The sequence below is a fragment of the Hibiscus syriacus genome, unplaced genomic scaffold (genome assembly GCF_006381635.1).
Source record: "Hibiscus syriacus cultivar Baekdansim isolate YM2019G1 unplaced genomic scaffold, ASM638163v2 tig00110223_pilon, whole genome shotgun sequence".
Taxonomy (NCBI): Eukaryota; Viridiplantae; Streptophyta; class Magnoliopsida; order Malvales; family Malvaceae; genus Hibiscus; species Hibiscus syriacus.
In genome coordinates, this window is record NW_024062636.1 from 1,686,831 (window position 1) to 1,713,037 (window position 26,207).

General features: G+C 34.6%; 1 protein-coding gene and 1 long non-coding RNA gene across 2 annotated transcripts; one reads left to right on the forward strand and one right to left on the reverse strand.

Annotated features, from left to right (window-relative positions):
- Positions 1 to 793: 793 nt before the first annotated feature.
- Positions 794 to 24,203, forward strand: LOC120114413. Its single transcript, XR_005515391.1, has 3 exons — positions 794 to 807; positions 14,649 to 14,652; positions 24,070 to 24,203. It is a non-coding gene; the product is annotated as an uncharacterized LOC120114413 (long non-coding RNA).
- On the reverse strand, positions 24,084 to 26,008 carry LOC120114412 (NADH dehydrogenase [ubiquinone] 1 beta subcomplex subunit 8, mitochondrial-like). The gene is made up of 4 exons (XM_039135346.1): positions 25,827 to 26,008; positions 25,636 to 25,722; positions 25,444 to 25,539; positions 24,084 to 24,273 (listed from the first exon to the last, which is right to left on the reverse strand). Exons 1-4 carry the CDS (start codon positions 25,962 to 25,964, stop codon positions 24,217 to 24,219), a joined length of 378 nt encoding a protein of 125 aa, XP_038991277.1. The 5' UTR covers positions 25,965 to 26,008; the 3' UTR covers positions 24,084 to 24,216.
- Positions 26,009 to 26,207: the final 199 nt, after the last annotated feature.

The window sequence follows — 26,207 nt, forward strand, 5'->3', positions numbered from 1 at the left end:
ATCATCATAAACAAAAAGACCTCAAAAGAACCAAACTTTCAAAATATCTGGGAATCTTCCTGCAAGAAGAGACGAGATGAGGCATCATGGACCAACTTATCGAAGATAATTTCGAGTGATTGGGACATAATCAAAGAAGAAGGAAAAAATGATTGATTGAAATATATATATCATGCATTAATTACATTTTTCATGTAAATAAAGTTAATCTCGAATATTCATCCCCCTGTGGATACCTCTTTTTACAAAGGTTTCTGTGTATGAGATGATGAACAGCATTGTTTCATTTATCCTTTAATATATATATATATATCCTTTATTGTCCCCATTTGAGCCTGAATGATTTTTCTTCTAATTCAACCCTAACCAAGGATCACCCTCCACATTGGGGGGTAAAGTGAAGGATATTTGCTCACAAGAATAAAGATTGTCAATATAGTTTTATTACGAAGACAAGTTTCCATGAAGTCAAGAAAGTTTTGAACTACAAGGTATGTCAAATACAGAGTACTTGAAGATCAATACAATCAAGAATAATGGAAAATCTCCAAAATGCAAAAGGAAAAGGAGGTGCTCAAAGCAATTGAAGTATTATACTCATCCAGTAAAGAAAGAAGAAGGAAAAAAAAAAAGAAAAAAAAAAGAAAAAGGAAAAGAAAAAGAAAAAGAAAAGAAAAGAAAAAAAGGAAAATTGAATCAAGATGGGTGACTTATTAAGCCTCAAGTTACAAGGTTGATCAAGTACAAACAAGAAGAACAAGAAATGCTGGAGATATGAGAAAATGGAAATAAATCCAAAATTTGGCAGTCTAGAGGGATCTAGATGATGGAAAAATCCCCAACAAAGCAGATCTGAGTTAAGCAAGGCAAGGTGAAGGCATCATAATGAATTGAGCCTTGGTTTGATTACTTTTAAACACTTATTTGGGCCTTTTTTATCCCTTTCTTTCGTTACCATAAGCCATGGCCTACGTTACATACCTGAAAAGTCTATTCTAATCATATATGGATTTCTAAGTGAAAGATAATATCTTCAGATTTCATTCCGCCTCTCAAGATTGATTTTTATTTACAAATTGGTTTATAAAATCTTTAATGCATGATATGAAAAAAAATGATAAATGGGGGTTCAAGATGTAAATTTTTAAATAACATCTTGAAACCAAATGAGGATTCGAGTTGAAAACCTAAAAAGGCGGCTCGAATATTGAATGGTGCAACAAACGACATAATAGATGATCATAAGCTCTTAAATGAAGCACCACACATCCCAAAAGACGTTCCTGAGATTATGGAATCAAGAAGTATCTCTACAAGATGAGCATAACAAGCATTTCTTCAAGTTAGTGGAAGCCCGAAGCGACATACTGAACCAACTTGAAATAACCTACTTTACCAAAATCAACCTACACCTCAAATCAGTCAATAATTTTGACACTTGCCATAGGACTATGATTTTTGAATGATTTAAAAGTGTAGTTGATTTATTTGATATTCATTAAATTCATTATTTATGATTTGATTATATTGTGAACCTGAAAAGGGCATTACTTTTCAAAATTCTTTCATTCTTCAATAAAGAAAGGAGAAAAAACATTTTCAAACATGACAGTCTCAAATGAGGAACGTCCTTGAAGAAATTGTTGCTTATTCTACCTCAGTTGTAGAAAAATAATGAACAAGGCCAGAATAATGAAGCTCTTCACTTTTTTTAAAGGCAAGTGGTCCAAAAAGCCAGAAAGTCCGGAGAATTGAAATTGTAACACTCTCCTATGACATCATTAGCAATCCATCAGGAAAGATTATCCCTTATTTCATGCTGAGGGCAATAAGCATTACCAGACAAATTATTTTCCCCAGCCATCAATCCATGTTTCTTGCAGATTACATCACAGAGATATAAGTCCCAGTAAGATGTATTATGGGAATGAACAAGTCACTACTTGCACTATGGTTATATCGTGATACTGGTTTAAGTCTTGATACATTCATACTACTTCTTCTATGCCGATTATTTTCTTTGTCAAGATGATATCCATTATGTCCTTCAAAAGATTGTTGAATTTGAATTTAAGGACTTATGGTACCGGATAGGACATTGAAACAGATTCTACACTTATAAGCCTTTCATATGGGTGAACATTGGTTACAGGATTCCAAACGTTGAGATAACCAGTCTTACCGTCTACTAAACCTTTTCATGATTCGGGAAAAGTAGAATATTGAAATAGTATCTTGAAGCAACAGAAGAGACAGTCGTTGTAGCAGTCATTGTAATAAAAGGCACCAACAAAAATCTTCTAGTTCATCCTGATGATGTTTATTTGTTCCAGTAAGGTTGTTACACTGGATGCCATCGATGACAAGGTTGAATTTGCCGAACCTACTCATAAATTACTCCAACTGATCACCATTCAGTTCTTGCACATCTGTTTTCAAAGGTATACCAAGACAGTAGAAAGCAACCTCTGCATCACTGATCCTAGAGAAAAGAGACAGGACATTGATACAACGGGGAATATGTCTCTAGCAAATCCTCTTCCTCGTGTATGGTTTTTAGGGAAATCTAAAAACACTTCCACCTTATCAGATTTAAGTGGAACAACTTTATTCCTTCCAATCCATACCAGATTCCATTTTCGGCACTCATCAAGAACATACTTTTGGACACTCGAAGCCCAGGAAGGCCACCATGTTTAGTCAATGAAAAAGCATCATGTATGGCGCAAGGAGAAAGTAGAATAAAAGGAAATATGTTCTCAGTTGGCAGATTATGAACATAGCCCCTTTTCCGTGCAGCCGCATAAAAATACTTTGAATCTACAAATTCTGGCTCTACATCAGTACTGTGATATTTCAGTCCAAGCACTAACTGGAACAAGTGCCACGTTCTCGTAGTAGAAATAAGGAGGTCCAATAGCATCTTCTTAAAGTGTTATTTGAGTTATCTGATCTGATCCAGTAAAAACCCCAAAATCAATCATTGGATTTAGAAGATGAAATGTAGGTCGTCTTCATTAAGGAGCTTCTTTTCAAGCTTTCTTTGCTTCTTCCTTTTCAAAAATCATAGCCTGAGTTTCGCCTTTGCTTATAATTGGGGTCATTGCATAATGGTTTCCTATCTTCTACTGAAAGAAGTGCGTCAGCAACCTTAGCCATTTGAGCAGCACATATAAAGTATTTCAACTCTGTAATTGATGAATCCGGAACACATCTCTCCAGGGCTATTGAAGCTTCAGCCTCTAAGTACCCCATTTTTGTCAAGTATAACAGTTTACTCTCCTCATTAGAATCAGAATTCAGGATTTCCTCGATATCAGAAGAACTATCAATATCTATGAAATCATCCTGAAAGATTGCTTCATAATCAGATGAGCAGTTATCAGAATCAACATGTTGTATGGGTGCGGATTTTTCAAGAGCATGTACCATTGTATATGTAGTCTTGCCATTGCATCAGATTATTGTTCACATGAATTGGTTTCTCTCTCACAGAAAAGTATATTCCAGAAATAGCCTTCACTAAAAACAAGGTTCATTGTGTCAGCCTGGAATAGATTACCAAGCGATTTATACCGCTCTGTCCGACTAGACTCCTTCAGAAAGACACATATCTCAGATGTTTCTGTCAGAATGATTGAGCACTTCTTAAATTTGTGACAACATGAAGAGAATTCTTGTTACTTGATAACACTATTGTTTAGTGACACCAGAATGAGAGTATTCAATATAAATAGATTTGGGGCACGAATAAAGCCGCAAGTACCCACCACAGTGCATTGTTAAAATTGGACCTCATGGGGATCATGACATTTCAGTCAAACAGACATTGAGAGTGATTCAGACTGATCCATGTGGGGCATTTTAAAGGCTCAGATTAACAAGAAGCAAATATCGGGGCATGCTGAAAGCCCATTTCAATCAGAATTAGGATTGTTGATGCATTTTTGAATATTTGTATTAGCAAATGCTGGGGCATGTTGAAGGCCCACATCATCATGTGTTAAAAATCATTGACTTGAGTAGATATTTCCAATGAGACAGAAAGATATGAAGAATGAAAATGGTGAAACAATAACAGTTAATCTGACTACACATAATTGCTTCGTTCATCAGGCAGTTGTATTAGGGTCCTGTTATTGAACAAATATTTATTCAGCAAGTATGGTTTCAAATACCCAATCTTCTTAAACCATGTGTCACATGACAGTGTGAACTTTGTTAAGCTACATCACGGTTGCATGAATAAAGATGGTCCCCTTGTAGACCATTCGATCCAAGGATCAATTCCTCGAGACCTCGAACTCTGAATTTGGCCTTTTGTGTGTCGGTGATAATTGAAAATATTTCTTTGAGATTCCTGTCAGTTAGTTTCAACCATACTGTTGAGGTTACGAAACTGTTTTTCACATACATTTTGTTTACTTGATGACATTAAAGAGAGAAGCTCATGTATATTGCTCTTTCTCGATGTTACTGGGGTTATCATTGCCAGCTAGACTGAACTGAGTTTTCATCTATTTGGTTTATCATGTGCGTTTCATCCCCAGCGTCAAGAATTCTACGGATATCTTTCCATACATGGCTATTATAGTGGGTGTGTTTCTACTTCTTACAACGCTCATTACAGAAGAAAGCGTAATCAATATCACTTTTGCCTTTGCCATTGATGATATCAAGATCAGTTAGTGTCTCTTATTCAGTTCGACACTAGCATATTTTATGAATTTGATCAAGTTTTGGTCATGAAACACACCAACATCTCACTTGTATTCCCATTGAGTTTTGTTCTCAAGTGATCTTATGACATCATACAAAAGCTTTGAACAAATATGCAAAGAATTTCAATGATTGAGAAATCTTGGCAGAAACCACAGGAAAGGATGAATGTGTTGTCAAATGTTTTACATCTGATTAGAAACCACAGGAAATGATGAATGTGTTGTCAAATGTTTTACGAACCAGTTATTCCGATGCTAAACCAATGTTGTTATCATATGGTTTTCCTTTATTGATCCAAGATAAATTTTGTCTTCATCAACCCCAAGATTAGAAATAAGATATGATGAAGATTTCTTTCCATAGAAGGAGAACTGAAATTTTAAACAAGAAAATAGTGGTGCCAACTAAGGTTGAACGACAGGTTGTTGTTAAGCATCTCGACATGATATGGTCCAAGTTGCCTTATTCGAGATCTGATTATATATGGAGACATGAAAAAGATTTGGAATAAATCTTCCTTGTGATGTGTTTCAAGAGTTAAATTAGAACAAACTCTACTCTCCTAATTAATCCCTGCTGAGTCAGGCATATCTACATCTACACTCTTCAAAGATGATAGATTCTCTTTTCAAAGATGATAGATTCTCTTTTTAAAGATGATAGATTCTCTTTTCAAATATGAAAGCTTTATGGGATTTCTACACAAGTCCAAGCAAAGAAAGCCGATGTTATCAAAGATAAAATGGGGTATCAAAGTCATAATTCTGACTACAGCAAGAGTTCCACAGATGAAACATTTCTTCTGAGACTTAAATGAAGCAAAGAAGACACAAAGATACAAGTTGATCAGATGATTCTGCAGAAATGCAAGCTTGATAGCATAAGTTGCTACACTGATATCCAGAGGTAACCCTAGAAATAAATGATGAAGTGAAGGAAGACCTAGTTCACCACTTTGAAGTCAAATGAAGATTGCATCAAAATTCATGCATTCATAAGAATATTATTTACACAATAGACAATGCATTACATTGATACATATGATTGCATTCAAACATAAGGTTTTGCAGATCTTCATATGAAAAAGAAGATTCATGATGAACAATACCTTACAAGAAGAAGATAGAATTCAAAACCTCGAATACAGGAATCACGCCAACATATGAAGAACAGATGGACGCAATCCACAAGAATGAACATTATCTTGAGATTGGGTCATGTTACTCAATCAACATAGTATTTTGAAAAATAATGAGAAAACGATTTCCATAGTTTCTCATTCAATCTTTTCTAAAAATGAAATTGTTGAAAAGTAAGAAAACGATTTTCATAGTTTCTTACTTAGTAAACTATTTCCCACATCTGTAAGTCTTACAGTGCATGATGTTTCCAAAAAGCCTTCGGGAGCTTTTTGATGTTTTCAAAGTCTTAGGGTCATATGTAAGTCCTACAGTGCATGATGTTTCCAAAAAGCCTTCGGGAGCTTTTTGATGTTTTCAAAGCCTTAAGGTCATCTGTAAGTCCTACAGTGCATAATGTTTCCAAAAAGCCATCGGGAGCTTTTTGATGTTTTCAAAGCCTTAGGATCATCTGTAAGTCCTACAATGCATGATGTTTCCAAAAAGCCTTTGGGAGCTTTTTGATGTTTTCAAAGCCTTAGGGTCATCTGTAAGTCTTATAGTGCATGCTGTTTCTAAAAAGCCTTCGGGAGCTTTTTGATGTTTTCAAAGCCTTAGGGCCATCTGTAAGTCCTATAGTGCATGATGTTTCCAAAAAGCCATCGAGAGCTTTTTGATGTTTTCAAAGCCTTAGGATCATCTGTAAGTCCTACAATGCATGATGTTTCCAAAAAGCCTTCGGGAGCTTTTTGATGTTTTCAAAGCCTTAGGGTCATCTGTAAGTCCTATAGTGCATGATGTTTCCAAAAAGCCTTCGGGAGCTTTTTGATGTTTTCAAAGCCTTAGGGTCATCTGTAAGTCCTACAGTGCATGATGTTTCCAAAAATCCTTTGGGAGCTTTTTGATGTTTTCAAAGCCTTAGGATCATCTGTAAGTCCTACAGTGCATGATGTTTCCAAAAAGCCTTCGGGAGCTTTTGGATGTTTTTAAAGCCTTAGGGTCATATGTAACTCCTACAGTGCATGATGTTTCCAAAAAGCCTTCGGGAGCTTTTTGATGTTTTCAAGGCCTTAGGGTCATCTGTAAGTCCTACAGTGCATGATGTTTCCAAAAAGCCTTTGGGATCTTTTTGATGTTTTCAAAGCCTTAGGATCATCTGTAAGTCCTACAGTGCATGATGTTTCCAAAAAGCCTTCGGGAGCTTTTTGATGTTTTTAAAGCCTTAGGGTCATCTGTAAGTCCTACAGTGCATGATGTTTCCAAAAAGCCTTCGGGAGCTTTTTGATGTTTTCAAAGCCTTAGGGTCATCTGTAAGCCCTTCAATGCATGATGTTTTCAAACATTTCCATCCTACTCAATAGAGGCAAAATGAAAAAATTATTGTCTTTTTCGTCTTTACTCTATTCTTGTTAACACAAGAATGAGCAAAGAGGGTCAGCTATAGACATTAATTTTTTCATAATTATAATTATAATTATTATTAATATAATATATTAATATTATTATTATTTATTATTAAATAAATATATATATTACAAATTACAACAGAGGCCCAATAATCCTGGATGACCCAACAATGACCCAACCGACCCAGACCCAAATAGAAACCCTGAACCAATTTGGGGTTTTAGCTAGGGTTTCTCAACCCTATCCCAGCCGCCTCTACTATTTCCAGATGCTCCCAGTCGCTCCTCCAACTTCCAGATGATCCAGCTGCCATCCTGCTGCCAACGCCACTGCCAGGTGACCCAACCAGATGCTGCCGACGCCGCCTCAAGGAAACCTCCTGAAATGTTGTATCACCATCCACATCGCCATCCCTACGGTGAGTCACCTGCATAGATATGGTGACTCACCGAGGGCCATCCGTTTAAACCAGTCCAAGAGTAGTATCGTGGTGGCTATAAAGCCACCGAAACTGCAAACAGAAAAAGGGGCACCCGAGAGATATCGAACGGACAGCAACTACAGAGAAAAAAAATAACCCACAACAGAAACATAAACCAAAAGCAGAGAAGCACTAACCAAGGGGAGCACGGCCATCGGAACCTCCATGCACAGCCAAACATAACCGAAATACTGAGAGTATTTCTGTAGATCTAGGTAATTACAAGGCATTTTAGAGAAAAATGACACCGGATTCATCTTTAGGACGTTCTGATCTTTATTTTGGGGGATTTTTAAATTTTCCGGCCACCGACAGCGGTGGCCGGCGGTGGTTGCCGACGTCGGAGCACGGCTGCCGGCCGGTGGTCTCTCTCTCAGTTTTAGAGAGAGGCGAGAGAGTTAAAAATTCTTTCTCAGTTAGATAGAGAAGAGAGAAAGAAGAAAATGAGATAATGGCCCGAAGGGCCGGCCATTTCAGGGTATTTATACCCCTTCCCATACGACGCCGTTTTGGGAGGGGTATATCTGTAATTTCGCGCATGGCCAAACCATACGCGCAATCATCCCAGTTTGTAACCTTTTCAATTTAGTCACCAGAATTGTTTTTCTGGATATTTTAATTTTGTCTTCCAATATTATTTTATTATGTTTTAGTCCTTTCCAGTGTTTATATATATTAGGGTAAATACTCATTTTAGTCCCCTATAATTTTAATTAATTATATTTTAGCCCTGAATAAATAATTGAGGTTAAATTACACTATTGGTTATTCTATTTCATAATGTTACAAATTAGGGTATTTAATTTTAATATATTTTAATTTAGTCATTAATTTTAATATCTTCATTTATTTTAACTACAAGTTTTATTACTTTTTATATTTTAACATTATAGTTTTATTTTTATTTATTTTAGTCATTATTTAGTTATATTTTAATTTAAATATTAATTATTATTATTTTATTTTTAATATTAATTATTTTAATCATGTTTTAATATTTATTTATTTTTCAATATTAAGAAAGGGCAGTATTAAAACAACTGGATGTCTATTTTCTAAATATTTTTAAATAAATAAATATCCTATTTTTTAAATTATATATTATTTTTAGAAAAATGTTTTACTTATTTATTTATTTTTTAATATCAAAGAAAAGAACTGTCTTAAGTTACCTAGAAGTCTTTTTCTGATATTTCTAAATAAATAAATATTTTTTTTTATATTTTATATATAAATACATTTTTTATATAATTATAACTTTGAAATAATAAAATTATGAATTAAATATATCTTTGAATTTTTAAAATTCTAACAAATAGAGACAAATTATAATTAATAAAATACCAATTTTGGGGTTTGTAGGGGTGTTAATCCTTCCCTAAACGTAATCGACCACGAATCCTTTTTTATTTATAAAAAGAATGAATTTTTGGTTAAAATGCATATCAGTTTATCTTTTAATTGATGTTTTCTTAAAAACTCTTTTAAATGATATTTTTTTAGGTATTCAACCTACCTAACCCAAAAGGCCGATGGCGACTCCCAAAATATTTTTAAATCAAAAATCATTTTTATCTACATTATTTTTCCCCCAAGTAAAAAATCCGTGCCGGGCGAAAACCGGTTACCACAAAATGCAACACTGTTTACTTTGTCCATTTAAACGATGGCTAGATAGAATTTCGACCTTACCAATATGGTAAGGATAGAAACCAAGAATAAGAATATACAAGAAATAATGAAAACCGATATAATCATTTAAACGACTAGAGCAAGAGATACCCAATTGATCATAAAGCTGTAAACCTACATTAGAGTGCAGGCATATTCTAAAGCGTCGACATCTAAGAAAAACACAGTAAAAAACATTCACAAAATACCTATTCTTAGACCCTAATGTGAACGTATCATCTAACAGAGAATTAAAACCATTCTGATTTCTGCATCCATTGGAATAACACTGGCGAAGATTCAACAGAACCAGTGATGCACAACAGTGTTGTTGTTGATAACAACTAATAACAGAAGTAAGCAATCTACTCATAAGGCATCGAAACAACATAGGTTCTAAATAAAACCCAGCAACGAACTCACCGTTACCAGGGAGTGAATCCAACAACAGTGCCGTCAGACATCGAGCTATCGAATGTGAGATCCATCCTGCGTTGAAAATAATAATGTAGCCGTGAGAGTAGCGTGCACCATTCTTGTGAATCGATTGTGTTTCATCCTTACTGATCACATAGCCAGATCGGGAATCAAAGCGGAAGCCAAAGATTTCAAGGAACCTTTGAATAATTCCAACACCGTGCATCAAATCATCCAAGGACGATATTGATGGCCAAAGAAATCCTTCTCCCTATCGTTGAAGGTGAAGAGAGAGGACCCCAAAAGAACGATAATGAGGAAAATCCGGAGAGAGAATTTGAGAGAGTTATCGGTCGAAACAATGTATCTTTTTCGATTAATGCTTATAATAGGATTAAAGTCTATATCGAAATTAGTCGCTTAAGCATTAATATCTATTAGATTTAAACTAATACATATTTAAACAAGTAATTATATATATATATATTTTGCTGAAGCACTTACCTACATTTCAAGAATTTAAAATCCAATTAAGTTCTACGATAGATTAACAATTTAATCAATATATCTTGGGACGGAGGTAAGTGCTTTAGAAAAATTACCCAATAATTTTGATAGAATGTGATTAATCTTTAGCACTTATGTAATTTTATTAATTCTATCTCAATATAAATTATTGAATCAACAATATGAAATCATTAAAATCATTTATTAAATTCAATCTCTTAAAATTTAAATTCAAAGAATTCATCAAGTCTGTCACATGGAGATCTCCCATATTTTTTTCAATCATTAAATACAATATTTGATTCATTTTTATTTACATTATTCAAAAATTAAGGCTTAACTTAAACTATGTCCATGTTTTTTTACTTTAATCTCTAAATTATTTCCAACTCTTCTTCAAGGAAAATGACTTCCACAAGGAAGTTCTATTTTGATAATGCTAATGAGGTGCTAGCAGTTGTAACAATGATAATGGCATTTTGAGTTTGAGGATAAAAGGGAAACGAAAACGATATGTCCTTTATTTTCTCTCTAATTGCAATTATTAGAAGAAAGCCTTCCCTAAATAGTTTCCCTGTCCATAAATAATTGAAGAATTTATGTGAATGTATATAGTTGATCTGACTTTTTAATTAGGTATTCATATATGTTATCTACTATGATGTGTAAATGTTAATTATTACTATAATCCAAAAAACAATGTAATTAGTTTAAGGGAAAATTATATAAACATGTGATACACACTAACAAAATGCTATAGAAGTTTTCAAAATTTGACCATATAATTCATTAATATAATAGAAGTGTGAATGTATCGTTGTATTTATCTCTTTCCTAAGGTAAGCACCAAAATGTGTATTATTAGTTATCGTTACTGCATCATTAGTTCATTTTAACGAAGTTAAATGAATTTTCTTTCAAACGCAACGTCGATAAATTCCAGCTCGAACGATTAATGAAAACCAAAGTCTAAATCAATTGAAAATCCAACAACAATGGTGAAAACCCTAGGGCAAAGCAACCCTAATCGAACTTAACAACGGGAAAAGTAGACATTGTTTTCCATTTTAATGGTTCTTCGGTCGCCTCGTTATTGATGAATGGTGGGTATTAAAGAGGGGGACAAATGAAGCCAGGAGGAGGATTTTTGCCACACGTTATTAAAGCTTGAAGAACGAGGGGAAAGAAGATGTTTAGGTTTAGGAGCTTAAGCCTTATAGCAGTGCAAAGACAAACGGCTGCTTCAAGCTCCAGTAGACCTCCCAGCACCGGGCAGCAAGCATTCTCCACTGGGTTTCCTAACCCAATATGCACCAATCCTCCAAGCACATCCACACACAGTCCTAGCTTAAGTGCATTAACTGGGCATGTTGGTTGTGTAGTTGGTGGAGCAGGACTACTACTACCCCCACCCCCACCTCCTCCGCCGCCGCCACCACCACCTCCACCTCCTCCTCCGCCTCCTCCTCCACCACCACCACCTCCACCGCCCCCTCCCCCAGAAGGTGGACAAGGAGAAGAAGGTGGTGGGATTGTAACGGGAGGGTTCGTTATTGGTGGAACAACAACAACAGGTGGCCTTGGTGGCTTTTTGGATGGTGGTTCTACATTGTGGCCGCCTCCATGTTTTGGTGGATGCTTTATTTTGGGGTTACCAGGGTGTTTTAGCCGGTGGTATGGGGGAGGGAACTGTGGATGCGTGCAAGGCGTACAAGCGTAAATGGGTGGCAACGATACAAACATGAAAATCAATAAGATCAAAACCATGGCTGTAATCTTCCAAGCCATGACTTAGGGTTCAAAGAGTGTTACCCTTGAGTTTTGATAGGGATTGGATCAAAGCAAAACTATATATAACTGAACTTTACGTGAAAGTACTGTAACCCGTGACTGTTAACAACTAGTCCCCTACATACGTACCTGGGAAAAAAACTGAGGATTCGAATTCCAAGAGACGAAGTTGAAAAATAAATTGAAGATTTTGGAACGGTGTAGGTTCTTTGCAAAATACAATGTCCTATCCGTGACTATTGAGCTCAGTTTGAATCCGTGTTGATTTCTGAGCAGCAGCAGGTTCAGTCTCCCAGAATTCTAGGACCTACTGTTTGTCTGCTTCTTTCCTATACTATTTTCCATCGTTTTGAACGCCGTTCGCCTGTAGGCTTTAGTTTTACCTTGGGTTAGACTTGTTCTGCAATTCCGTTTTAATATATATATATATTAATTAGCAAATGATTATGCGTTGATAAAAGAAAGCAAAAAAAAAAAAAAAATTCTGCTTTAGCCTTTAATTGTCGAACTGAATATTATACCGCCAAATTATGCTTATTTTTGAGATCAGTTAGTACAGAAAATGAGACGATACATATTATGAGTTATTTAAGATTAATTCGATCAAAATTTGATAAATACTTGATTCGAGTTCGAGTTCGACTCGAGTCTTTAGTGAGTTGAAATGAGATACTTGATATTCGATTCTAAAAGCTCACGAACAGTTCGAAAATATAATATATTAAGATTTTATTTTTTTAAAAAATAAAATCTTAATAATATTAACAATTTATGTGTTGTTTTTTTGAAAAATACAATATAAGGTTTTCATATATTTAAGGTTTAAGTTTGAAGTTTCAATCGAGTTAAGTTTAAGATTTTTTTTTTATTTCGAGCTTTTAGAGATTTAGTTTATAATTTCGAGTTTGAGTTGAGCTTGAAAATTTTAGACTCACAAGATTTCGAGTATAGTTAAAGTTTTCGAGTTAATACTCGAGCTTCACTCGACTCATTTACAGTCTTAAGATCAGCAGATGGTACAGTGACTGTGACTGTGACATAGCAGAAGTCATTAACGAGCTAGCTAGGGTTTGCATTTTGCTGTTGCAGTGTTCTTTTTCGAACATGTGAAACCTCATTCTTTGGTTTACATCCTATCTAACTTTTTTAGCAATTGTTTTCTCGAATTAGAACATTAATTAGTTGATGGTTTTGCTCCAGATTTGTAAGTTGTAACTTAAATAATTAAATTATCATTTTTTCTAACGTAGCAAATATTATACACTTAATTTTAATTTAATTCTAAGATATTTTTTTTCTTTTTCTTTATTTTTAATTAATATTATGTATTTCTCATCGATGCGGTCTAAGATCCTTCAATTGTTTGTTTGAATATTCACGAAAAGTTACACCTAGTATGAGTTTCTAAATACATATTTTTTTAAAATTTTAATTAATTGATATATTTAAAATAATTAAGTTTAAAGTTCAAAATTAGATAAATATATATTTTTAATTATTTGATATATTTAATCACACGGGTGTATTTTGTCATCTAGCATACACAGTATAAAATACCCTCAATTATTTTGCCTCATAACTCAAACTATTAAATTAAAGCCAATTTTAATAGGTGAGTACTCATGTAACACATCTTATCTGGTTTGGAAATTCAGTTGTATGAGTGATGTCATATTCTAGCAACGAAATTAAAATAAAAGATTTTAGAGTAAATGGATATATCTAATTTTTTAAAAAATCAATTCGAATATACTATAAACATTGATGGCTTTAAATATTATTTTTTTTAAAAGTCTTTTTTGAATAAAAAAAGGGGAAAAATACATTTCTAAGCACTAAAAAGTCGGAGTGACTACAACAAAAGCTAGCTAGTAAAGATGACATAATCAAAGACGACCGAAATTACCTCGTTTAACTTGCTCCAAATCCCTCATTCAAACAACCATAAGAAATCCGGGAAGCAAGACATTTTCTCGGAAAACAAACAAAAAAGTGGGACAAAGAAGAAAAACCTCGAGGTTGACGACGAAGACTAGATCACGGCGGGGGATGGGAGGAGAGAAGGAGATGCCGCGGAAGACAGAGTTGTCAGAGCATGAACAGAAGCGGAAGAAGATGTAAACGGCGGGAATGAAAAAATAGGTGAAGGAGAAAAAATGAAAAAGGGTTAAAGGGGCGCGGGACTTAGAAATTGTAAACTTGCGGCGTTTGTATTTACAAACGCCATTAATGTACTGATAAATTGTGGCGTTTATTCAAAACAACGCCATTACAGTATGAATTTCTTATTGTATTTTTTCAAAAACGCCATTATATATGTGTCCTATTACGGCGTTTGTATAAAAATGCCACTAAAGTAAGAGTCTTTAGCGGCGTTTTTATAAAAATGCCGCTAAAGTACGAGTCTTTAGCGGTGTTTGTATAAAAACGCCACTAAAGTATGATTGGTTAGCGGCATTTGTATAAAAACGCCACTAAAGTACGAGTGGTTAACGATGTTTGTATAGAAACGCCACTAAAGTACAAGTCTATAGTGGCGTTTGTATAAAAACACCACTAAAGTACGAGTCTTTAGCTGCATTTGTATACAAATGCCACTAAAGTATAATCTTTAGCGGCGTTTATATAAAAACACCACTAAAGTATGAGTATTTAATGGTGTTTTTGCTTAAAACACCCCAAAATTTGTTATTTTGTGTCGTTTATTCTAAAAACACTACTAAAAATGCCACTATAAACCCATTTTGCTGTAGTGAAGTATAGCGAATGTAGTAGCCTATACTCTAAGATAGAAGACAGTGTCCGGTCTTCAAGATTGACTTGCGTGCTTGAGTTTAACTGGCGATGGGGGATAATTAGCTGAGTTGCAAGTAAAGCCTGAACTAGTTAAGGAAGTCAAAGAACTTCAAAGGACCGACACCGGCTTGATAGCCAAGGTTGAACAGAATCGTTGAGATGAGGCGTTGAGTTTTACGCTTAAGGGTGGCGATGTGTTGTATTTTCAAGGACGGTTGTGTGTTCCGTTAGTTAGTGATTTATGAGACAAGATCCTTGGAGAGGTACACTATAGTCCGTTTTCAGTCAATCTGGGAGGAAATAAGATGTACCAAGACCTTCGTCAGTTATTTTGGTGGTTGGGTATGAAAAAGGAAATATATAAGTTCGTATCCATATGCTTGGCGTATCAACAAGTGAAGGCGAAATATTAGGTTTCATCAGGAAAACTCCAACCAATTCTGATTCTGCAGTGGAAGTGGGATAAGGTAGCCATGAATTTTGTGGCTGGGTTGCCTATGACGCTAAGGAAACACAACACCATTTGGCTAGTGGTCGACAGATTGACCAAGTTCGCTCATTTTCTACCGGTTCTCATGGACTTCACCCTAGAGAGATTGGTTAGGCTGTACATCCATGAGATAGTGAGACTGCATGAGGTGCCAATATCGATCATCTCTTATTGAGATTCACGTTTTACATTGAAGTTCTGTAAGGTGCTTCATGAGGCTTTGGGTACCCGACTATATTTTAACATTCCCTTCCATCCGCAGGCTGATAGTCAGTCAAAGTGTGTGATTCAAATTTTAGAGGATATTCTCTGATGTTCAGTGATAGACCTCGAGGGAAAATGGATCATCTTTTTTTGGTTGAGTTCGCCTACAACAATAGATACCAATCAAGCATTCAAATGGCTCCTTGTGAGGCCTTGTATGGGAGGAAATAAAGGACACCCTTGTGTTAGACAGAACTCACTGATAGGAAACTAGTTGGTCCTGATTTGATCTATGAGGTGGAAGAGAATGTTCGATTGATTCAAGATCGATAGAGATAAACTTTGACCGGTAAAAATCGTATGTGAATTTGAAGTGCAAGGACATAAAGTTCGAGGTTGGTGATAAGGTCTTCTTAAAGGTGTCACCATGGAAAAGAGTGTTTCAATTTGGACAAAAAAAGAAATTGACTCCGTGTTTCATTGGGCCTTACGAGATTCTTGAGAGGGTTGGACCCGTAGTGTAACACCCCAATTACCAGGTAAGTGACTAAGTTGTAAGAACCTATAAATTCAGTTGGTGAATTAGAATAAAGTGATAAGTCTTGTGGTTTATGGAGGAATTTTTTGTTTTGGGTATGATATTAAATAGGGAATTATAACAAGGGTAAAATGGTAAATTTTAGGGAAAAATATTTTTAAATGGTTTTGGATGGGATATATATGAAGAAAAAGGGAAGAAGAGTTGGTAAATCATATTGCTCTCTTGTTCTTCTTCAACGTGGGCTGCATCTTAAGCTAAGAATCTGAATCTTGGTTGTTTCTTTGATTTTTGGTTTATTAATGAAAGTTTGGATGTTATATAAGCTAAAGGAAAGCTTATATGGCATTAAAACAACAAGATAAGTGTTTTAGAGATATATTTGAAAAATGAGTTTTTAGATGAAATTTTGATATGAATGAGTTTTTAAAGTTTGAATAAGATTTTTGACTTTTCAAGAGGTTAATTAAGGAATATGGAGTGTTAGAATTGGATTTAAAACACGTTGAAATTTTTTGTATGAATCTTGAATTTTATAAAGAGGAGATGATATTGAGGTTAAAGATTGAATAAATGAATATTAGTGAGGCTAAGCATGTGTATGTAAGTTAGGATTATTAAAGGGGAGAAAATATGAAGTATTGAGCTGGAATGAAGTAATTCACGTGCTGAAAATGTGAACTCTGGGCCAAGGGTATCGGTACCCATTCAACAGGTACCGATATCTACTTTAAATAAGCAATGAAATTACCTTTCCTTTAGTTTAAGAAATGAAAGTTTAGGATATGTTATTAGTATATTGATCTATATCAATTTATTATTATGTAGATATAGAACGTAATCCTGTTCTGGAACAATCGAAGGATTAGAATCGAGTCAAAGTAAGCAAGGCTAAGGTGAGTGCATATACTAGACAGAATTGTATGGAGATAAGACTTGCGATAAGTCTATCTCTTATAGTTGAATTATGATTTCATAGCCATGTACATGAATAATTCATACATGCTTTAATATGATATAATATGAATGAATATCGTTATAAGAGAATCAATCCAGGTATGTGAAATAATGGAAATGATCGTATGTGTACATGTGAAGTAAAATATGTGTTTATATGAAAAGAGATGAAAAAGATATAAAAATGAGAAATGTATTCATATTTAAGCCCATGTTATTTAATATGAGAGCTGTAGGTATAATTGGCATTCCAAGAGTCGAGGGTTATACAGTGGTCATTCGGGACATAGTGGTCATTCGAGACAAATATTCAGTGTCCCTAGTGGGAATTTATTCGAGTTGTGGTGACAACATTCGTGTACAACCTCAGTGTACTCATTTACCTCCTGTTCTCAATAATGCATATGGGCAATACAAAGATAAAGTGAAGTGAAACTTGCATGAGAAGATAAATTTTATATATGCATGACATGATCACATATGTTGTAGTGTAATGGATACATGCAGGTTATAATGTTACGATTGAACGGTAAGAGTGCATGTTTCATGAATTCATTGTTATATATTTATTTTGTGGTATAAAGTGTGTTGGCATGTAATAAGTTATCAGTTATGAACGCTGTGATCGACTTTTCTAATGTTTTAAACTTATATATGTAAATGGTAATTTTGTATAATGATGAAAGGTTAAATTTTAAGAGTTTATGTATGTTTTACGGAAGTATTGTAGCAGTACTGTAGTAGGGTGTCGGTTCCCTGTAGCAGGGAATCGGTTCCTTGTCAGCAATCTAGAAAATTTTAGCATTTGGTATTGTAGCAGGGTACTATTCACGGTGTTGTTCATTATTGTTCACGGTACTGTTCATAAACTGTATATATTCTTAAGTTGGTTATAACGAACATAATTCAATAATATATTATCGTATTTTCTTAATATGAGTTCAAATGTTTTGTTATTTTGTAAGAAAAGTGTTTTAAAAAGTTAATGTGATATCTCAAACTCGTATCCGGGTCGAGTACGGGTTGGGGTGTTACACGTAGCCTACCGTTTAGGCTTCCTGTCGGAGATAGAACACATCCATAATGTTTTTCATATGTCGATGCTTATGAGGTATCATTCAGACCAATCACATGTTATTTCGTTAGAGAAAATTGAAGTAAGTCAAGATATGACCTATGTAGAAGAACTGATAATGATCCTTGAATGGGAGGTCAAGGAGTTAAGAAATAAGTGAATTCCCTCAGTAAAAGTTTTTTGGAGGAACCACGATATTGAAGAAGCAACGTGGGAGACCAAGGAGAATATGCAACTCCAATATCCACATTTATTCTACTCAGGAAAATTTCAAGGACGAAATTTCTTTTTAAGGAGGGGAAAGTTGTAACATCCTGATTCTCGAGTTAGTAGTTTCGGGTAAAACCTGAACGGGCGTTAAATATGCTAAGGAAACCATTTGGAATGTTGGGCTAAATTATAGTTAGTTTTGACTTTGGGCTTGGAACCTATAAGGCCAAAAAAGGTGTTTTAAAAGTAAGCATCAAAATAGGAGAATTAGGAGTGTAATTAACCCCCCAAACTGTTTCAAAGGCTGAATATCAATTAAGGATGGTAATGTAAACGTGCATAAACTCTCTCATTCCTCTTTTTCATTCTCTTTGTCTTCTTCCTTCCATTCAAATCCTCTCATATTTCTTCTTGAGCTTAAGTAAATGCGGAAACTTGTTGATCAACATTCCCATTTTGGATTAGTAAACGTAAGAAAATCACCTTCCCTATAGCTTCAAATTAAGATCACAACCATAGAGTTTGGCCATGGTGGCCAAGGTTGGGTTTTTATGAGGGTTTTGTGTTTTAGAGCTTATGGGTGGCTCTAAAACATCTTCAAATCTTAACAATCATATTACTAACATTTCTAAGCCTTTAAATGATTTGTAACTCATTTCTATTGATTTTTCCTTATAAGAGAAGTGGGGGAAAGCTCAAGGGGTCAAGGCAAAGGAAAAAAGACACTTGGGTGAGCATGGAGTTGTTCTTACAACTCCTAAGTGCAAGGTAACACATTTCTAACCCTACCTTACTGTTTGTAGATCAATATGTATAACTTCGATGTAAGTTTGGGTGTATAAACCTTTGAGTGCACTTGGATGGGGGTTTAAAGTATGAAAACGGGTTTTGATGTTGTTCTTGTGTAAAGTAGTGGCCATTTATGCTTCTTATGGACTAAATAAGATTTACAAATCACTTGGGGTTCTTAAAGACTCTTTAGGATCAATTTGGGGGACTTTAAGTGAGTGAAATAGGGTTTCTTAAGGAAGGGGTATCAGTACTGGATGAACAATACTGGTACTTCCCTTTGTGGAAGAGCAAAAATTTAAATGTTATGAGGATAGTATTGATATTCAACATGGAGGATAGTATTGATACTGATCATGCGGTGTTGATACCCAGGGGTTAGTATCGATACTCGATGACCCAAATCGGATTTCAGTAGCCAAATTTGGTACTGATACTCAAAGGAGTATCGATACCAAAGGGGTAATATCGATACTCTCTATAGGGGTATCGATACTGGGGTATTTCTGAAACATCGAATGCAATTTTAGTATCGATACTCAAGGGAGTATTGAACTAAGGATGGTGAGTATCGATACTTCCAGGCGAGTATCGATGCCCACGTGAAATGTTGGGCAATTTTGCTAGCTAATTTCATAATGGTGAGTTGGGTTCCTTCAAGGGGGTATACTCTTCATAAGAATACAAGTGGTAAGCTTAATAATTGTATGATAACATAAGGTCTTAATGAGGTAAGATTCCATAATATTTATGCCTTTCGTTGATGCTCGAAAAATGACAAGAACACCCGAGTTACTTAATGACGTTAGTGTGATTGTGTAAGGATTATTCAAATAAATCCAATTTAGTGTTTAGGCACTCTAACGCTAGTTGAATATATGTCGATGCTATATGACACAGACACGTCCCAAGTATTCTAGAAGATTAGACTAGCTGGGTAAAGTACCGACGCTTCGTGACTCGAACTTAACCCGAGATAGGGAGATATTGATGCTATGTGACCCATGTCTTCCTTAAGGTTTGTAGTAAGTAAAGATGGGTAAGAGTTCCACGAGGCTAAATAACCCTGAACTACACCATGATACTTACTTATTTTCTTGAGTGTTTGTAATTGTTTAAGATTATTGTATCATGCTTATAAGTTGAATGCATGTAGTATAGTAGGGTTATTTATGTGGCACTGAGCTCATGAGCTCAGCGTATAGAATGTTTTTCCGTGCGGAGATCTTTAGGTGCCAGATCGAGGAACACGCCCCCGATTGAAGATTTATAGACTTGATCATTATCAGAGTACATCTCGAGTATTTAGTGGGCATGTACTGTCATAGACCCTTAATTGTATTTAAGTCATAACCTCTATATTTTGTTTTACTTGCCTATTTTGGAGACATTTGTCGAGAGCTCCCTCATAACTTAAATACTTATATTTTGTAAGCGTATGGTATTTGGATAATATTGTTGTTTATTTGATAAAATGTTTTCAAAAAAATAGTTAGCCTTTCACATAGTTTCATGTGACATCATAGTCTATTGAACTTTCGGGTCGAATCGAATTAGGGTGTTACAGAGATCCACCTTTGAAATATGGTGATGAAGTACTTAAGATAATTGATCCCATCATTGTTGTAATTGACTCAACTTGGATACCGAAATCAATACCTTGTTAACTATATATAATATGATCTCATTCACCCTCGCCCGCTTGTTCTGTCTAATATGCTTGAGTGCTCTGCATTGCATTTGATGAACCTCTAACTCAATTTGACTGACTCTCCATTGAAGCATGGTATGGAGGATAAAAACCATAACTGGACTGAGATGCAAAATACTCGATAGAAGTAGAAGACGAAGATGTCGATGACGATGTTTTCTTGCCATTTGCGAACTTGGCATTCATTTGTTTCCATTGTCCCCTCTTTTACGGTGTTGATAAATGTGATTTCCCATTTGCTTCTTAATTTTGGAGGTAGGGAGAAATGTCAAAATCAAGGTTAACATATGTAATTTCAAAACGCATATGGACATATAAATGTCGCTCATTCCATTGTTGAATATATACAACATGCTTCCTCGGTAAATTAACTTTATGCTTCCCACGAGTATCAATTTTATGGAGCGCTTCCATAACAAATATTTGTGTAGGGATTGGTTGATGAGACGCAAACAGCCGCAACACTCTATCTGCGACGTGCATCTCAACATTCGTAAAGTGTAGCAAATAAGTAACGGCACACCACAACTCCGACCCTTCAAAAAAATCCCGGTGTTAGTAACCATTAGATCTCATCGTCACAATATAGAATCCAAGCAAACTTTAAACATTAACTATAAAAGTTAGTATAAATAAAAAATAGTATAAAAAATAATATAAAAGTTAGTAATTTACCGCATATCGACCAACGATATCGATATTCATTTGTATATCTTTCTTATTTGCACATGATAACTTGATCTTGAGAGCTGATGTAATTGGCGTAAAAAACGAGAACTGGTACCACACCCAAGATTGTAGCAAGACTAGAAAACCAACAACATCGACTTTTTGACCCCTTTCGATTATTGTAACTTTGCAAAGTTCCCGATATAAAAATGTCAAAATGGTCGCGCCCCAACTAGTGTTGCAACACTCAATAAAATTCTCCAATATCGAAATATATTGAATGTGCGCCAAATTACCAGATTTATCCGGTAATAAGTATAATTAATTGGAAAAGATACGCTCGGGCTGTAATATGACCTCCTCCTCGTTAGAGTAATTAGTCACATTATATTCGAACTCCAACCAAGTGATTTGTATTCGATATTCGTCTAATATCTTTGGTGGTGGCATCTTTCAAAAAACTTGGTGAACAATAGTGAATCAGTTGAAATCGTTATGCCTCACTAATGACGCATCATTAACCAGAACATCGAGTTGGTAAGTGACATTTTCCAATGTAATCGTCGCTTTACCGCTCTGAAAATTGAAAGTATGCATCTTGGGCCTCCAACGTTCAATCAAAAATCAAATTAATGACGGGTTCACCTTAAAACCACACAAAAATGTGGCTGGATACAACCCAGATTGTTGTATATATATAATAATCCACTTATGCAGATTTCTCAGTGTCATTCCTCGTTAGCGAATTTCCCATTCTTCTTTGGGACCGAGTTTGACCAAAGAAATACGGACAGCATAAAGGCGTAACATTTCATCTCAGATAGAAAATTTTCGGGAATTCTTCAAAAACTATGATTTTTCTCAATTTTTTGCTTAACAATATATAAATAAAAACTCTAAACCCCAAACTCTTATTTATAACCCAAACCCAATGCCTATATTTTTCAAAAATTACACCGAATTTTTCATCTTGAGGTGATGAGTTTTGCCTTGACCGTTGATATTTGATCGTTGCAGTTTCCTGTTGCACAACAATTGTAAACGACTAGTTTTTTTTAGTTCAACACAAACTCATCATCTCGACTTCATGAGTTCCCTAATTTTTTTTTAATTTTTAAAACAATTACTAAATTAAAAAAAAACAAAATTAACTTTAAACAATGCCCGTCACTCCGAAATGATGAGTTTTGAAAAATATATTATAATATTAGCCCACATGGGGCTCATAGACCTTGGATCATTAAAAAATATTTTTTTTATTAAACTCGTCACCTCGACTTGATAAGTTTATACTTCGTTGTAGCATTTACCATAGATTGTAAAAAAAATTATTGACGGACTTATTGGGCCAATTAATTTACCTGCATGAGATAATGCGTAAAAAAACCTTATTAAAACCCATATACTTAATTTAGGTACTAAAATTTTGCTTTTGAAACCCCTTCATCGATTTCGACACCCATGTCAGAAAATTGGAAAATTATACTTGAAAACCTCCCGACCCATAAAAAATGATCCTCAAGTCATGTGCAACCCAAAGATGCTCAGCATTGGAAACTGATTTAAAACATGTGTGGACTATCATACTTGCTAAGTCTTTAACTCACATAATCATAAAACATGTAAAACACGCTTTAAAAGCCAATAAACTCAAATGACATTTAGGTTATGATTTCACCATTAGTAGGTTAAGCATTCAATTGAATCGAGTCAAAAAAATTTGACTTATTCAAATTAACAAGTCTTATTTTATAACTCAAAGTTAACTTAAATTTTTTCAAGTCAAATCAAATTTATAAAATACGAGTCAGATCGAGTCAAATTTATAAATTTTGAGTTAAGTTGAATCAAACTTTTAAGTTTCCGTTCAAATTTAATTATAAATATTTTTAATATTATGATATTATTTAATTCTAAATTAAATAGTTTTTATAACCATATACAATACATATATATTTTTTATAGAAGTATTTTTTCATATGTAATAACATATGAATTCTTTAATAGATGTGTGTAGAAATCAATCACACCGACTAAGATAATATAATTTATAAATTTTATGTGTTTATTTATTTATTTTACTAACGATTTATTTTACATCAGTAAAATTTACCCACAGTATATGCGCAAGTAGTTAATAAAATTCAAGAGATTTCATTTTAAAAAACTTTGTGAACAAAACCTATTACTATATATTAATATATGCCCAATTTGTTTCTGTTTCTGGTAACAAAATATAGATAGCTAGAGATAACCTGAAACTTGTTACCTGACCAAGTGGTTTTTCCTTCTATTTTTACCCTTTTATAGCTCTATCCCTAGAAGTTCCCATGATCAAGTTTGTGGCCAAACGCTTCTAATTAATCCGCATGATTTCAGAGGAAACAGATATCAATTTCACCTTGTACGTCATTTATTCTGAAACATGAAAATCGGCAAACTGTTCTACTTGGTGAAAATTTAATTACAACCATGCGGATGATCTTTACGAACATCATAATCTTAAGTCTCCCAAGACGAGCCATGCACATATGTTTGAAATGTTTATTTCAGCAAAAAACCCACAAGTTTACATTATTTAACCGTTGAGTTCCAAAAGTAAATGAAACACATGAAAGATGAGTGACACAATGATACCGAATGAGTTTCTCGTACGAGTCAGCCTATGGTTCTCCACCAAGCTCCACCCGTAGGTTGTCATATGGATAAAACTTAGGTGCCTAGTTAATAGTAGGAGAAAAAAAATCAATCAGCATAAGTATCAAAATATGTAGCTAGCAAGCAACACAACTTTAAGAGTGTAACAAACTAATTAATCCTAGCAAGCAACAATAGTTTTAAACCAAATTTAAGAAATATAGATCAAATACACTTCTGTCTACACAGAATTGTGGTTATGGAGGACAACGTACAAAACGTAGATTGATGTCTCAGTAACAAAAGAAATTAAAATCCATATACGAAATAGAAAGATATAATTCAAAACAGATATCACTCAACCAGATACAGGCATTATTGATTAAAATTTTATCTGCCATATCTCGAGAACACAATTGGAGTATTATAAAAACAAAATATTTATTTGCCGGTTGAAGCAGAGAGCTTACGTTTGGCTGTTTTGTACTAACTATCCTAAAAGCAAAGGCATGTCCACTCCACAGATTGTAATTATTATTTACAAATAATCCATTTGAGATATCTGAGGTGACATGATAGTGCTCTTTCATCCCTCAAGTACAGGGATGAAAGGAAACTATCCTGCAAGAGTGCAAGTGCCTTTTGCAAACCCCAAAACATATTAACTTTGCTAACTGAACATTTAATGAATATAGAACTTTAGCTGGTGGAACAGTAAGTCAGACAACCAAAGTAGTCCTCGTTCCAAGGCAAGGGCTCATCTAAAAAATTTCAATGTTAAACAGGAAATGTCATTTCTGGTTATGTTTCTCGGTTCATTATAAAAGGATCAAGAACCAAAGAAACCGATCTTACATCACGAACTTGAGCAATGTTCTTTCTTAGAGCTATTAAAGATTGCTGAGAAAGGCCTAGAATCCTGAATCCTCGACAAACAAGTATCTTCAATTTTGCGTTCTGACATGTATAGTTTATATAATTTAGATATCAAATCCCCAATTCTATGATCACCATTGACTTGAGCATGGCATCAATTTTTCTTAGCAGACAACCCGCGTGAAACCAGGGTGCCATGGCATTTGATTCAATGAATAATATCCAACATTTCTACTTTTTCGAAATTTGAAGGATACCCAAAACAACGCTAAAGCTACAAGTTACTATCACATGAAGAAATTCACGGGCTATAAAGAAAACTAAACTGAGCCAAGGCAAAATCAGATATGATATCAGAGTTTCTTTCTTTTACTTACAAATGGAATTTTAGAGGCTTTATCATTCCACCAAGCTAATATTCCCAACGATGCAAAGAAGCTCAAACCTCCACACATCCAAGCCAATGCCTCGTACTATTCTCAGCAAATGAATAAATAAAATGAAACATAAGAATAAGCAATAGACATGAGAAAAAAAAATCTCAATTTCTGCAAGGAAATATTTCCTACCTTTCCGACAGTATCAGCGATTCTATCTATGCAAGGTTCTGGGAAGGCGGTTCCATTGTCCCAAGTTAGCTCGTCATTAACAGGAAGCTGAAGCGTCAAAAAGAAGTAAAAACATTTTAGGGTTTTCAGTTAATTGGTTTAATAGAGCCGATGAATTAATTGGGGGACTTATATATTGATTAAAAGCTTACAGGCTTGTCAGGAACGATGTGTTTGCCGACAGGGAGACCCATGCCGGAACGGAGGCGGAGAGAGGAAGCAGCTGAGCGCAAAACAATGCCGTTTCCGCCCATGATCTTCGACGCTACGTTACTCAATCGTCCTGCCATTTTTTCTCTATTCTTCTTCCTTCGCTTTCCTGAAACCAAACAGAAGTTAGAATTTGGTAAATTGATGTAAAATGAGGTGGAGTCTTGATAACACTCAAAACCACAGGCCCATCAATGGGATAGAGAATTGAATCCAATATCCAATAAGCTCGTCAATATCGACCCATTTATTGGAATTTTAAGAATTATTATTATTATTATTATTATGACTGAATTTAATTTAAAAAGTGAATTCAACAAATT